Genomic DNA, 16,412 nt, shown 5'->3' with positions numbered 1-16,412 from the left:
CACAGGTAGGAGGTAAAGCCGAGTAGGTACAAACGACGGCAGGCTAAACTGCGGGACAGCCGCGGACGGTAGACCGTGTCGGGGCCGGTGGTTTTCGTGCCGACGGGGACTCTAGTGTTCGGGCACTTCTCGAGGTGAGGTGGTGGCAATGACCGTTCTCTCCCGTTTCTTCTTCGTCTCCCTCGCGCGCCCGGAACGTCCCGACCTGCTCCTCCTTCTCCACGGCCCCTCTTCCTTCTACCTGTTGCGGAGGTTCCCTCTTCTACCGCCACCACTACCATCATCACCACCACCATCGGCATCATCACTGTAGTTAGCTTCCTCTCCTGCCCGTGTGTTGTTTCCCTCACCCTCGGCTGTTTTGCCCGTCTTCCCCACCACGTCGCTGTTCGCAGGTCGCCGGCGGATGATCGCTCGTACCTCGCCGACGGTGTTTTCTCTACGTATCTCAGTTCTCCAATTTCCTTTTTTTTTTTTTTATTTTTTCCTCCCGATTCCTCCTCGAATTCGTGATGTTCATTAGGGGATAGCGATATTTCCTGCGATTGCGATTTGACCACATAAACAAGATCGTGATTAATGAAGATGAACATCGATGGTCCTTTTACGCGTATATTTACAATTTTAGACAGCAACGATAATTGGGATAACAATGCGGTTGGAAATCGATCTAGCTTGAGGCTACAATCTTGAAAAACTAGGCTTGAAACTATATCTTAAAAACTTGAGAATTTCAATACGTAGATATATATATACTTGAATGATTTGTCTATAAAAGCTTGCAATATGGACGACTGATAAATTTTAAAGAAATTTTTTTTATTATTAAATGATTTTTTATATAGTAAATCAAAGTTTTAAAATAAAAATTTATCTTATCTATAAAATTGAGCAAGATATTTAAGTAATGAATGTAAATCAAGTCTCCTGAAAAGAAATTTGATCTTCTTTTTATGAACATAATAATAATTCAAACTTTTATTGTAAAACAACAAAATATAATACATCGCAAAAGTAAATAATACGAATCAAACATTTAATATTAATATAAAATAATATTGGTTTTATTTTATATGAAAATATTTCATTAATTTTTACAAATAATACATAAAAAATAATTTGGTAAATAAATTTTCACAGCAGTAAGTAGATCACAGCAGACGCTGTGATCTACTTACGTTTCTTTTCAATTTACCTGCATCAGGTAAGTCTTTACCTGTAGAACCATATGGTGAATGGTCGCCATCGTCATGTTTAATCATGATAACAGCTGAGAAGAATCAACTAAAGAAATTCTTGAAATAATAAATAATAATAAGAGAAATATAATAAAATTTATATTAATAATATTTTTTTATATATTTTTGATAAAACAGGAAATAATTTACTAAAGTGCAGATTGATATTATTGAGTTAAATTGCAAGTACATCAAGTACATCATTAATATTTTTTTACTTAAAAAATAACAATAAAACATTTTTATAATGCATTGCGTTAAATTTGTATATAATCATGAACCTTTTCATTTAATATTATTTTTGAACTTTGCTTTATTCCAATGCAGTTCCAATTTTATACTATTTAGTTTTAGATTTCTTGATTCTTGTCGATAAATTCTATTATTATAAATTTACAGCGTTTGTGTTTTTTTAGGTCATACTAAATTGATAATAATTGAAAAATAATTAATACTGTATTCCTATATATTTTCTCGTAAAAGCATCAATTTAATACAATATAATATGTAGGTTATCAAGATAATGAAGCTATCATGATTTGCACGTAATCTTAATATTTTTATCTATTAATCTTAATATTTTTATCTAAAATGTTCTTTATATCTAATCTTAATTTAATGTAATAATATTCGATTTTGATCAATTGATTATAAGAGCATTATATTTTTTTATTATTTAGCGAGAATTACTGAAATTTATATAGTTACTGAAATTTCTCCTTATTATCTTTGTAAAAATATTTTAGTCCATAAATTTCTAATTGACGAAAAATAGATAAAAGAAGAAAAAAAAGCACAAAAACATATATATTTTTCGATAAATTATTAAAACTAAGCCAATTAAAATTCATATTATTTTCTAATCATTCTATTCATATTTCAACACTAGAGAGGAAACAATCCTTTTATATCAATATCGTAAGTCACAATGAATAGGACAACTGGTGGGGTTAGACTTCGAGGATTGGTTGCGGTTTGTAGCCAAGGGGATGCGTCGGAGGGTGTTTTCGCAGGTATATATATTCCTGATCGGCGGTGTAGCGGCCGATCTGAACTACTGAAACGTTCGTCAGTATATCAAGAAGATACATCAGAAGATCGCGAGGGTGAGAAAAAAATTGTCAAGTGCAGTGATCGAACTTAAACTTTTTAACGTGTGATATTTATTGTTGATTGCTCAAGTATTACTATCTTGCTATCTAACTTGTCACAAAGGCTTGTTTACTAATTGGAGAATATACTCGAAGTTCTGACTTATTAAGTGAATTTAAAAAAATTGTAACTTTGGTGTTATCAAGTTTGCTTGATTTGAAAAAGCCTGTGAAAAATTTCTAATACAATGATTTCAACATTTCAAAGAACTACTGAATTTATCACACAGTACTCTGAAATATTCTTTTAGATCAATGTTTATTTTAGATCATGGAATTGTTATTAAACTTATAATTATTGTCTTAATTATTATTTTAATTATTATTCTTGCTTGTATGTATATTAACGATTTTAGAATTTAATTGCAATTTGTTTAATATTATCGTTTACTAAAATAAATTATAACAAAACAATGAATTTTTTGAGATAGCGAGATATAATAATTTATAGTTATTGATATATATTGTAATTTTTTTAAATAGCTATGATTTAAAACTTGAAATAAATTCATTATTTAATATCAACGATGCAATTGAACTTATCGACATGTATTTAAAAATGAATATTTTTGATAGTTTTATACATATTTAACGTTTTAATACAATAACTTGTGCATGACTGATTTTAAAAGTATACAGTACATTTTTGGTACATGTAATATAAAAAAATATTGTTTTAGAACTAGGAACGTAATAAGAATATATTAGGAAAATGAAATTCAATTTTTTAAAAACAAATATAATTCATAACAAATATAAATATTTCATATATGGATATTACGTTTCATCAGTTAGGTTCAATTTTGTTAACAAAGCCTAAGAATCTCATTGCAAGTAATGTTGTGCAATATATTTTTTTGTGCGACCAATCAACGTGTGACAAACGTGTAAAAATACATAGAAAAGTGCATATAAAAATTAAATTTTACGATTTGATAATGTTCGTATTTCGTATCATTATTGTCGTAACTTATACATATAATCGCATGTAAAATACGACACAATAAATTTTATATATTTAATTGAACTCGCGACCTTTCTTGCTATTTCACATTTCACGTGACAGATTTATATTTTAACGAATTTATTTTGATGAGTTGTGCTTGCTTATCACTTATTTTATTCCATAAGCAAATTAAAATTACCATTCTTTGTTCCTTGTCAGTCACAGTTAAATATTTTTATTTTCTTCCAACAATTTGTAATTAAAGTTACGAATACAAAGCGGAAAGAATTTACATACGTAAAAGAGCAAGAGCGAAAAGCCGACGTGTTATACTTTTACATAATATAAGAAAATATTAAAAGATGTGATATTTTAATACGGATAGATAATACATAATAATAAATAATGACGGTAATAAAGTTAAATTCATCGTGTAAGTTTCGCCATATCTTTGCAGCATTGTTATTTTAAACCATTCGAAATGCGGACACGGATAAATCTGGCTCGCTCCTTCTGTTGTTTACTCGTTGCCACTTTTATTGGAGTGATAACTACTAATGCCAAGCCAGAACCCATGGCTAGTTTGACCAGATCAGAAGAGACCGACTCGGACATCCAGCTAAAGAGATACGCCGATCTTATCAGAAATTATCATTACACGTTTGGAAAACCGAGGTAACGATCACATCTGAAGCACTAATACATGTCTTTTCGTGACATAAATCAATGTGTAATAAAGTTGCTTTAAATATAATTACTAAATTAGTACACATACGTATATATTAATTGCTTTAGAAACATCTCAAATTACAAAACAAGTTTTACGTGAAAATAATAAATAATATGTAATTATGATAAAGTAATACATACGCGAGAAAACTAGTGGTCTCAATAAATAGTTAATTATATTGCATAAAAGATTATATTGAAATATAAAAGAAGGAACGTTGAGATTAATCTGTCTATACATAACTGTAAAAATAGAATTAATGCGAATTAGTGCGGAAATTAAGAATTGACAATCATTCGCAGGCTTGGCAAGCGAGGTGACGCTGCGCCGATGACGGAGTCGAACGCTGCTTGGGAGATCCTGAAGATGATTCAAGATGCGCAACGGCAAAACGAACAGCAAAGGCAAGAGAACATCAGGCAGAACAAAGAGCAAATCCTGTTCCGCGACTTTCCGAGCTCGGATGCCGATGAGCGCATGTCACACATTGCTGGCTTTCTTCCGGACGTAATCGGCAAATATTACGATGATGTTCAATAAAAATACTCTCATGTGGCGTTCACCCTCTCCTAACATCGAGATAATTAATTTTGTTTCGACCCCGAAGTGAATCAAAGTTCTCTATTATCTTGACACGCTTATGAATATTCGCAATGCTTATCAATGCTAAATTCTGTTCCCTTCTTTTCGTAATTTTTCGAATATTTTAGCAACATTTAGATAAAAATAATATATGAGAATATGACAGAATATTGAAGATGACAAAGAACGTGTCAGGATGCTGGAGAAATTTTAAATTTCTTGTCGAGACACATGTGGGGATGTTAAAACTGAAAAAACTGAATATGGATTGAATATTATATGGATTATATAAATGTAATATGTATTAATAATTCTACTTATTATTTATATAATACGTATTATTACGTAAATAATTTTATTTAATCTTGCATAGATATAAATTCAACTTATGCATAAAGATAATTTTGTTAATAATATTTAAGATATAATAAAGCTGAATTGAATTGAATGAAAATGTTTATTTTTTTTAAAGATATATAATTATTTGAATAGCGAAGTCTGTTTTAAGAAATGTATAGAAAAGTGATTAAGAGGATTGTGTCAAATTTATTTGTAACAGAAATAAATAAAATTATAGTTGTAAAAGACAATAGAAAAGATAAATTCTAAAATTATATTTTTATTGGATATAAATTTAATGTTATAAAATATGTAGATAACTTTATTTAAACTTTCAACATTTTTTATTACAAAATTATTTAATGAGAAAATTGGAAGTTATATGGTACTAGAATCTATCAAAATCTGAATGCTGGAATAGATAAAGAAATATAGACAGAAATATAGACTTAAGCATCTATACAGAAGAAGATATAACAGATTAGTAGATCATCTACTAATTCATTATAACATAATAATGTTAATGTGAAAATGAAAATAATGATAAACAATTAATAAATTATAGTAATGATACTATTATAGTAATGATACTAGTAATGATACTATTAAATCATAAAAGTTTAAATAAATAGTTATCGACAAATAATTTTTTCTTATTTAAAAAATAGAATTTTTTTATTACAATCAAAACTCTAATGTTATCTTTAATTTTAATATTATTACATAAGAAAACGCTAAATTATCAAAAAAGTAATAATGTAATAATGAATTAAAATTCAAAATAAATTCAAATTTAATGGAAAAATTATTCCATGTTTGTCGCCTTGTTCCTCATTCGCAAAGATATAACAAATTTATCTTTATTAATTATCATTTTCTATCAATCATGAAAGAACGGTCTTTATTAAACAGTCATGCTGCATACACATCCTACTTCCAAATCTTCTAAAATCAAGAATATTCACAAAATCAAAATACAGAAGTTAAGAATATGACTAAATCTATGCTGTTGCTGCACATACGAAATTTTTGGCAGTTATCATTTGATAGTAATACTATGTATTCAGGACCTTCTTCAGGACAAATATCGATATGAACAGATGGATGGAGATGTTTCGCGTCCATTTATTTTCATCGATTAAAGGTTTTACTAATTGCCATTATCAACCATTTTATTAATCGGATCATCTTCATTGAATGAACATACTTCATATACAGCATTTTTCTTTAGCTTACAAATTTTCTCGAGAGAATTAAATTGTCATTGTCGACCATATTATCAATAGTGAGAATGTCATCTTGATTGGATGAACGTTTCCCACATACGGCATTTTTCTTTAGCTTACAAATCTTCTCAACAGAATCGAAGTAAAGGGGCTCAGGGCAAGGCATGACCCATGCTACACCATTGCTGCACATACAATACTTTTTACAATCGTCATTTGGCAGTAGCACCGCATATTCAGGATCTTCATCAGGACATGTACCAATACAAGTAGATGGATCGAGATTGTCATATGTTTTGCGTTCATAATTATTTTCATTGATTAGAGATTTCATCGAATTATTATTATCGATTTTATCAATCGTGCCATCTTGATCGGATGAACGTTTTCCACATACGGCATTTTTCTTTAGCTTACAAATCTTCTCAACAGAATCGAAGTAAAGGGGCTCAGGGCAAGGCATGACCCATGCTACACCATTGCTGCACATACAATACTTTTTGCAATCGTCATTTGGCAGTAGCACCGCATATTCAGGATCTTCATCAGGACATGTACCAATACAAGTAGATGGATCGAGGTTGTCATACGTTCTGTATTCATTATTGTTCTCATTGGTCATAGATTTCATTGAATTATCATTATCGATTTTATCAATCGTGTCATCTTGATCGGATGAACGTTTTCCACATACGGCATTTTTCTTTAGCTTACAAATCTTCTCAACAGAATCGAAGTAAAGGGGCTCAGGGCAAGGCATGACCCATGCTACACCATTGCTGCACATACAATACTTTTTGCAATCGTCGTTTGGCAGTAGCATCGCATATTCAGGATCTTCATCAGGACATGTACCAATACAAGTAGATGGATCGAGATTGTCATATGTTTTGCGTTCATAATTATTTTCATTGATTAGAGATTTCATCGAATTATTATTATCGATTTTATCAATCGTGCCATCTTGATCGGATGAACGTTTTCCACATACGGCATTTTTCTTTAGCTTACAAATCTTCTCAACAGAATCGAAATAAAGGGGCTCAGGGCAAGGCATGACCCATGCTACACCATTGCTGCACATACAATACTTTTTGCAATCGTCATTTGGCAGTAGCACCGCATATTCAGGATCTTCATCAGGACATGTACCAATACAAGTAGATGGATCGAGGTTGTCATACGTTCTGTATTCATTATTGTTCTCATTGGTCATAGATTTCATTGAATTATCATTATCGATTTTATCAATCGTGTCATCTTGATCGGATGAACGTTTTCCACATACGGCATTTTTCTTTAGCTTACAAATCTTCTCAACAGAATCGAAGTAAAGGGGCTCAGGGCAAGGCATGACCCATGCTACACCATTGCTGCACATACAATACTTTTTACAATCGTCATTTGGCAGTAGCACCGCATATTCAGGATCTTCATCAGGACATGTACCAATACAAGTAGATGGATCGAGATTGTCATATGTTTTGCGTTCATAATTATTTTCATTGATTAGAGATTTCATCGAATTATTATTATCGATTTTATCAATCGTGCCATCTTGATCGGATGAACGTTTTCCACATACGGCATTTTTCTTTAGCTTACAAATCTTCTCAACAGAATCGAAATAAAGGGGCTCAGGGCAAGGCATGACCCATGCTACACCATTGCTGCACATACAATACTTTTTGCAATCGTCGTTTGGCAGTAACACCGCATACTCGGGATCTTCATCAGGACAAGTACCGATACAAGTAGATGGATCGAGGTTGGGAATCATTGCTCTATCGATTTGTTTAAGGTCGTTCTTTACACGTGTCATACTGCAGAAAGAATTCTCTGGGAAATCGCAGACTTTGAGAACAGGATTGAAAACGAGTTCTGCGGAATGGCATTTCTTAAGCGTACTGATGCCATTTTCGCAAACGTAATATAAATTACAGTCGGTCTCATGAGGAATTTTGATAATTCCTGTTGATGTGCGACATTTGGTATCTTTCGGTGCAACAGGTTCGTTTTCAGATTCAGCGTTGCAATTAACATTCTCCGGATAGTCACAGACGTAAAGCATCGGATTAAAATGTAAATTTTTAGGACATGTCTTTAGGATTTTCTTGCCACTGCTGCACGTATAATAAGATCCGCAATTGTATTCGTGAGGCATTTTGCTATTCTCATCATAACACTTACTCGGATCAGATGTAGGCATTTTCATTGTAGTGGGAACGATCGGTACAAAAGTGGTGCATTTAGCTTCGGTCGGCTTGTTGCAGATTTGCCGAACGTGATCATAATGCAATCCAGCTGGGCAATTCCGGAGAATTTGTTTTCCATCATTGCACTCGTAATACTGTGTGCATTCACACTCGTGAGGCAATAATGCTTTCATTACGAAACCTATGGGAGGGCAAGCATCTAGACTGATTATTGGCAGAGATGTAGAGAGAGCGCATTTCTTCAACGGATAATCACACATCTGGATAGTAATATTAAAGTGAAGTCCTTCTACGCAATGTTTTAAGATTTTCTCACCTTTGGAGCATACATAATATGCGGTACAATCTGTTTCATGTTGAAATGCTCTGCCTTCCGGAGCACACGTATACATAGTGTCATAATCATCATAGTCATCACTTGTAATATCATTAGTTGGAATCGGTCGAACACACTTTACTATTGAAGCCATATCGCAAACTTCTCGAATGTAATCAAAATGATCGCCGATTGGGCATGTTTCTAATATTGGCTCGCCGTCTACGCATTCATAATATTGATTGCATAGACATGGATGAGGAAGTCGCGCTTTCTCCGTTGATCCTTTTGGAGGACACTTTTCGCGAGGTTTGGTAGGATCTCTTGTTGTTGTAGGCAGTGTAGTTGGTTTTGTTGATGGTGCAGTCGGTTTTGTTGATGGTGTAGTTGGTTTTGTTGATGGTGTAGTCGGTTTTGTTGATGGTGTAGTTAGTTTTGTTGATGGTGTAGTCGGTTTTGTTGATGGTGTAGTTGGTTTTGTTGATGGTGTAGTCGGTTTTGTTGGTATAGTCGGTTTTGTTGATGGTGTAGTCGGTTTTGTTGGTATAGTCGGTTTTGTTGATGGTGTAGTCGGTTTTGTTGGTATAGTCGGTTTTGTTGATGGTGTAGTTGGTTTTGTTGGTGGTGTAGTCAGTTTTGTTGATGGTGTAGTTGGTCTTGTGGGAAGTGGTGTGGGTGTTGTTGGGGAAATAATTCTGTCATTACAATCTACATTTTCCGGAAAATCACATTCACCAATCACTGGATTAAATAATAAATAGCTTTCGCATTTCACTGGCTCTGTGCCTAATTTGCCATCTACGCACCAATAATAATAATTACACCATCTCTCATGAGGAACTTTGTACCGTCTACCGTTGCGTTCGCACGTCCAAGCAGCTGGACCTACTGAAGTCAATTTTGCTGGCACCGTATTCGACGGCGAATATGATGGCATTGAAGTTGTAATTAATGAACGGGTTGATGGTACGTTATTTTTACTTGGCGGAATGATATTGTGGCAATTTACATTTTCTGGATAATCACATACACGCAGCAATGGATTGAAAAGTAAATCGCGATCACATTTCCGTGGGACTGGATTTATAATGCCATTAAAGCACAAATAATAATAATCGCACATATTCTTATGGGGAATCATATGTAGTCTGCCATCGGATGCGCAAGACCCCGGTAGAGTTGATGTACTTTCCGTAGTTGATGAAGAATTCGATGGTAGAGTCGTCGGTGTCGGAGTAGTCAATGTCGGAGTAGTCGGTGACGGAGTCGTCGGTGTCGGAGTAGTTGGTGACGGAGTGGTCGGTGTCGGAGTAGTCGATGATGGAGTCGTCGGTGTCGGAGTAGTCGGTGATGGAGTAGTCGGTGATGGAGTCGTTGGTGTCGGAGTCGTCGGGGTCGGAGTAGTCGGTGACGGAGTCGTCGGTGTTGGAGTCGTCGGTGTCGGAGTCGTCGGGGTCGGACTAGTCGGTGACGGAGTCGTCGGTGTCGGAGTAGTCGGTGACGGAGTCGTCGGTGTCGGAGTAGTTGGTGACGGAGTCGTCGGTGTCGGAGTAGTCGATGACGGAGTCGTCGGTGGTGGAGTAGTCGGTGATGGAGTCGTTGGTGTCGGAGTCGTCGGGGTCGGAGTAGTCGGTGACGGAGTCGTCGGTGTCGGAGTAGTTGGTGACGGAGTCGTCGGTGTCGGAGTAGTCGATGACGGAGTCGTCGGTGTCGGAGTAGTCGGTGACGGAGTCGTCGGTGACGGAGTCGTCGGGGTCGGACTAGTCGGTGACGGAGTCGTCGGTGTCGGAGTAGTCGGTGACGGAGTCGTCGGTGTCGGAGTAGTCGATGACGGAGTCGTCGGTATCGGAGTAGTCGGTGACGGAGTCGTTGGTGACGGAGTCGTCGGTGACGGAGTCGTCGGTGTCGGAGTAGTCGGTGACGGAGTAGTTGGCATTGGAGTAGTCGGCGACGGAATCGTCGGTGACGTAATTGTTGATGTCGATGATGATTGACAACCTGCACTCCATGGCCAATCACATACTTGAAGTCTGGGATTGAAGTGCAATCTATTGCCATTAGTATCCATGAAAGGACAATTTATTGGTTCCCCTTTCTTTCCCAAGTGACAATTGTAGAATTTTGTGCAGTCAGTTTCATGAGGTAGAAGAACTGTTTCATTTCGTGGATTCACAGGACATTTTGTTGGAATATCAGCCACTGGTGATTCATTGAGTGCAAGAATACCCAACGTGGGCACGTACAAAACAATCATTAAATATATACCTGTAAATAAAAACAATATGTTAGTTATTTGTAATTTTAATAAATTAATTTCATATTTAAATGAGCGAATGTTTGCGCGAAGGGATAGTGTTACGTACATTTAGGAAAAAATCGTATTAGTAATTAATTTGAATTTTGAAAAACTTGAGAATAAATAATATCTCAGCTATGTATTATAAAGCTGTAATAAGAATAATAAATAAATAATATATGAAAATATAAAAAATATATTAATTATTAAAATTATTATTTAATATATTGTCGTCAGAGTGTATTTTTTAAAATTATCTTGATAATATTTTGGCATTATTTCAAAGCATTATTTTAAAAGAATTTAGAATCTAAACTAGAAAAATGTTATGTCTTGTTTGTTGAAGTCTATATAATTGTATAATTATAATTGAATGGCCAATTAATCATTTCTATTAATTAATAGTTTATCACTATCAATTAATAGTTTACATATGTTGTTGCTGTTATTATATTTTTATAATTTTCAGTATAAATTTAATTCTTTATTACTTTATAAAACTAGTTGCAAAAACTTAAATTTTAGAAATATAAAATTATAGTTGTCAATTTCATTTTTTTTTTTTAGTGCATGTTTACGATTGCTTGGCGGTATAATGTTTGGATGTGATCTACAAATGATAGAGCATCCATTTACAATATACACTTCCAAATATTATATCTTGTCGCGCGTTTACCATAAACATAACGCTGGGTTGTCCCCCATGAATGCTCATTCAAGATCCACTTGGTGCTACAAATACTTCAAAACATTTTTTTAATTGGTTAATTCATAAAATTCTGATTAGTCAATCAGACACTTCAAAGTATTTGTAGCACCAAGTGGATCGCATTCTCATTCATGGATCTGTATAAATCAATAATCTTTTAATTATTGCAAAGATTGCAAAATAATATAGGACTTTTCTATTCAATATAATCTGTTCTTCCTCTTTTTAATGATACAATTATTACTAGACACCTTATGTATATACGTATATATTCTAAAAATTTTTTAGTATTTTGCATTTAATTCAATTAAATATAGAAAAACTACAAAAAAAATTTAAAAATTAATGTATTAAACGTATTAAAAATATTTTATACTTGCGTATATGTACATATATCTACATATCACTATTTTTAATGTTTCTTCTTATCAATATCTACGCACAGTTAAACACAACTATATGCACTGCACAAATTTTTTTTTCTTTTTTCACATGCACAAATAATTATTCAGCACTCAACAATTGGATTCAATATGTCTTCGTTGTTTCCTTATTTATTTTCGTTTTATCACTACATTGGAATTTTATCGATCACAAACACTCACCTTTCATTATGAAGAATCCATTCGTTTAAAATTGAAAACCAAATTCTATTCCTTTACTTACTGATAACTGACGAATTTGCTTCTACGAAATGATTTTTATAAGCGCACGGAGCGTTATCGCCTAGCAAGCGCTTATCATATCTAACATTTTGACAAAATCCTTCCTCTTAGAAAAATCAATTAAGCATATCAAAGCAGGTGCGAATATATTTGTATGTTGTAGATACAGGTGCAGATATGTTGTCGATAAAAGAATTTTTACTAAAGTATTTCAAAATTTGGCCAAATACAAAAAAAACAATAAAAATACTGAAAATAATTTTCTTGAATAATATGTAAAGACTAGGATCTTTATACTGTAGTTATTAGGATATAAAAAATATTTTGCAATATATAATATTATTATATTTAATCATCTTATGTAATTATTTTGATGATCCAATAAAATTATTTTTTTATCTGTATCTGGCCAAATTTTTTGAAACTTCAACAAAACCATTCTTTCCTTACGATATTGAATTTGTAAAAGCTAGACTTTGCTTTATTATGATTCTTATTTATTAACAAATTAATAAATTATTATATTAATAAAAGTAATCTTTTTTATTTGTTAATTTATTGAAAAAATTATATAACAAATCAAGTATATTTTATACGATAAGTTTTCAACTTGTATATTGTATGCGGTTTTAGTTTTATTAAATCAAATTAACTTAATTTTATTTTATTTCGATTACATTTGAGCCTAGTTACAAAAATGTATAACAATTAAAAAATTGCGACGAGTGAATATTTCATAAGATTTGCGAGTAAAATTATAAATTATAAGACTACTATGAAATAACAGTGCTAACACTATTATGAAGAAACAATCGATTAAACGTGCTGACATATAAAATATGACAATATAATGCTTAGATTAATTTTATTATTATTTTTTTAATAATCAGATATAAGATATAGATATAAGTATCGATCTATGTTATCAATTGATATCGTTTATCAATTCGGTATAATAAAAATCACTATAAATTTTTTGCCTAATTAACGTACAAACAAAAATGCGTTATATAAATTTCAATTTATTCTACTCAAATTTTGTATAATACATTCATTATTTGCAAGAAATCTAAATGAGAGATAAATGTTTGTCCGAATGCCTTTTTCCGTCGAATTTATCCAATTCAATATACGAACAATCGAATCGAAGAAGATACTGAAGACTCGGCAGAATTGCGCTTTCATCTCTTCCACTGACAATTGGCTGCCCAGGGCCAATTGCAAACTTCCCACTTCGTGTCGAAGTGCAAGTTGGCCGGGCAGTTCATAATGTACGGAACGCCATTGCTGCATTTGCAGAATTTGTTGCAATCGCCACTGTACGGCAGATGTATCGTTTTGTCCATTGGATCCGGAAGTGGACATGTGCCGACGCAATAAGACATATCGGCTTCCTCGCTGTCAGGGATATTAGGTTGAGTCTCCGGTCGACTTCCCACGAAGCATCCCGCGGACGGCCAGTCACACTGTTTAATGGCTACATTGAAATGCAGACCCTCGGGACATTCGTGAATTTCACTCTTGCCATCTTGACAAATGTAGTACAGAGTGCATTTATTCGGATGAGGCAGCCTGTCGCTACCTGAGGAAGGACATTTAGGCTGCTTCACAAATACTTTCTTCGGCATTTGGTTCTCTGCTACTCCGATGGACACGATGATCGCTAATGCGATCACCGTACAGTACCCTGTTAAATTAGAAAATGTATTTTCAAGTATCGACAGTTTAAATTCTGTAGCATAGATACATTTACATTTTTTTCATTTTTTGATAACATCACGAAAGCATTTTAATTTCGCTAGCAAGGAATAACTTTTATCGGCTTTTATAATTGAGGACGCTACCGCACGATAGTGCAAGACTTGTTCTCGCAAATACGCGTTAAATAAACATCGACGATAAAAAGACTATCTCTTACCGGAAATTTAATTTACTTAGAGTTAATGGTTAAATCTTGTCCACGTTCAAAACGGATGCGTCGCATTTATGAAAAAAATAAGATAGAAAAACAAACTTAATCACGTATAACACAAGGCGCATTTTAGCATTTAATTCGACATCAAACTTTGCACGTAATGTCAAAAAAAATTGAATCGCGTCACGTTACTTAGCCATGGTATCAAGATAGCACAGAATTTTCAAAGACTCACTTTTCATTATTAATTTCGTATATCAAAACGTATCACATTCGACAGTTAAAAATACAATAACCGACGTTTGCAATAGGCGTATCGATTTTTATATCGATCATCTTATCGTTTGATAATATCTTACGTGAAGTATCATATCCTAAAAGAATTCATATATCTATTTCGCAAACGAAATCGAAAGATTGTGCCGAGATTTATGTACAATTTAATTAAATAATACTGATAATAGCTGATTAAATCATTTAATAAAATTGTCGGAATTTAACAACAAAATTGTGTAAATACCAATGTATCATAGAATTTTACTGAAGGGTGAGCATAATATTATATATATCATACATATATTTCCATACATTAACATTGCGTTATCATTTAAAATCTAAAAATGTTTTCAGATAATGTTCAGGATGATAATAATTGTTGACGTGCGAAGTCTCAACGACATCGATAAAAATAAAGAATGAAGTCACAAAGCGAACGATTTAAATTAAATCTTTTAGGATCTTTTAGGATCTTTTAGGATTAATATTGTCGAACAAATATATCTGCATTTTTGAAATTGCGGAATTTAAAGAGTAACTTATGTCAAAATAGAAGTTTTGTAGGAGGAATAGCAATACAGATTTTTGCGACAAAAACAAGAGAAGAGAAAAAAAATCAGTCAGTATGTCAGTTAACATACACAAATACATAATTAAATGCAACATTATGCAACATAAATCATAATTATAAAAATCATAATCTAAAACAATAATCATTGCATTATATACTTGATAAAACTTTTTATCTTTTGACTTTTAAAAATAGATGATAAAATGAAATTTTGATACACATGTGCACCTGCATACATGCTTAATTTGAAAATATACTATATAATTATATATTATAGATTAACTTATTTTTATTATTAAAGATTGGATGTACGAAAATCTCTCCTTTACTCTGTTTTCTGATAAAAAGTAATAAATAAAAGTCAAATCAATCATTGATATGAAATTTGTCAAAATAAAAACAAACAAGATCTAAGATATACAAGAAATTTTTTTATTGATACATAATTTAATAATAATCTTTTCAAAATGATTTCAAAATTCAAAACCACATGAAGATACAACTCGCTTAGCATCCCTTGGCAAAGATCTGGACTCTACAGTTGTGCTCTTGAGTGTTAAAGCCTGTAATTTGACCTTAAGTATGTTGTAAAACTCATACAAACCATCTTTTTTTTAATTTTGACAAAAAAATTTGAAAATAAAGCAATTTAAAAATTCAGCATAAAAATGATAACTCGAAACGATAACTCGAAAACAACATTTTTGAACCTATGTTCATATCATCTTTTTTCTTGTTTTTGTGGAGGAGGTGATCCCCAATCATCTCCTTTTTGACTTTTACTTTTGAAACAATCTTATAATAAAACGTTAATCATAAAAGCAAGTAATACGTATACGCGTTTTATTTTGTAGGAATAAAACAAATTTATTTTTAGAAGATGTCTAATTAAACACACATATTTCCCGATTTCGGTTGCTTTATCAATGCTGACAATTGAAATTAATATCGACGTTATGTTATCGATAACGATAAAATTGCATGAACTACGTCTGAATTTTTGTAAATATACAAGGTTCTCCAATTAAAAGAGATTCAAAGACGCTTGAAATCATCATGTTATAAATCTTTATTACATATTAAAAATTATTACGATAGAATACGAATTGATGCTATAAATTTCTATCAGAGTACAAAATTGTAATTTACATATTAAGCATCGTATGAGTCGCAGTCAAAGATATAAATAAAGCTTCCGTTTTTTAATTCGTTAGATAAAAATTTATTTTTTTTAAA

General features: G+C 32.5%; 3 protein-coding genes across 4 annotated transcripts in view; 1 reads left to right on the top strand and 2 right to left on the bottom strand.

The window, feature by feature from the left end:
* The window catches only part of NPF (neuropeptide F), a 33,875-nt gene extending 28,774 nt beyond the window's left edge, over positions 1–5,101 (top strand). The window contains exons 1-3 of one of the 2 annotated variants that reach the window (XM_011638189.3): positions 2,091–2,344; positions 3,793–4,010; positions 4,368–5,101. In XM_011638189.3, the coding sequence (XP_011636491.1) occupies positions 3,817–4,010; positions 4,368–4,605 (432 nt within the window). In that variant the 5' untranslated portion in view covers positions 2,091–2,344; positions 3,793–3,816 and the 3' untranslated portion in view covers positions 4,606–5,101. Of the gene's footprint in view, positions 1–2,090; positions 2,345–3,792; positions 4,011–4,367 lie in introns of those variants that run through there. The other variant, XM_025218188.2, reaches the window with a different exon arrangement.
* A 769-nt stretch (positions 5,102–5,870) lies between these two features.
* LOC148936710 (uncharacterized) lies at positions 5,871–11,004 on the bottom strand. Its single transcript, XM_089075905.1, is given in 2 exon segments — positions 5,871–6,092; positions 6,189–11,004. Coding segments are annotated over 2 exon segments (4,947 nt in total). The 5' UTR covers positions 10,999–11,004; the 3' UTR covers positions 5,871–5,955.
* A 2,020-nt stretch (positions 11,005–13,024) lies between these two features.
* LOC105426821 (peritrophin-1-like) lies at positions 13,025–14,650 on the bottom strand. Its single transcript, XM_025218194.2, has 2 exons — positions 14,565–14,650; positions 13,025–14,101 (listed from the first exon to the last, which is right to left on the bottom strand). The coding sequence occupies exons 1-2, from the start codon at positions 14,569–14,571 to the stop codon at positions 13,596–13,598; spliced, it is 513 nt and encodes a 170-aa protein (XP_025073979.2). The 5' UTR covers positions 14,572–14,650; the 3' UTR covers positions 13,025–13,595.
* Between the last annotated feature and the right edge of the window lie 1,762 nt (positions 14,651–16,412).

This window comes from Pogonomyrmex barbatus, unplaced genomic scaffold (genome assembly GCF_055798465.1).
Source record: "Pogonomyrmex barbatus isolate J1 unplaced genomic scaffold, ASM5579846v1 scaffold2, whole genome shotgun sequence".
NCBI classification, from domain to species: Eukaryota; Metazoa; Arthropoda; class Insecta; order Hymenoptera; family Formicidae; genus Pogonomyrmex; species Pogonomyrmex barbatus.
Note: the sequence above shows the minus strand (reverse complement) of the source record. Positions and strands in the feature narration are given on the sequence as shown.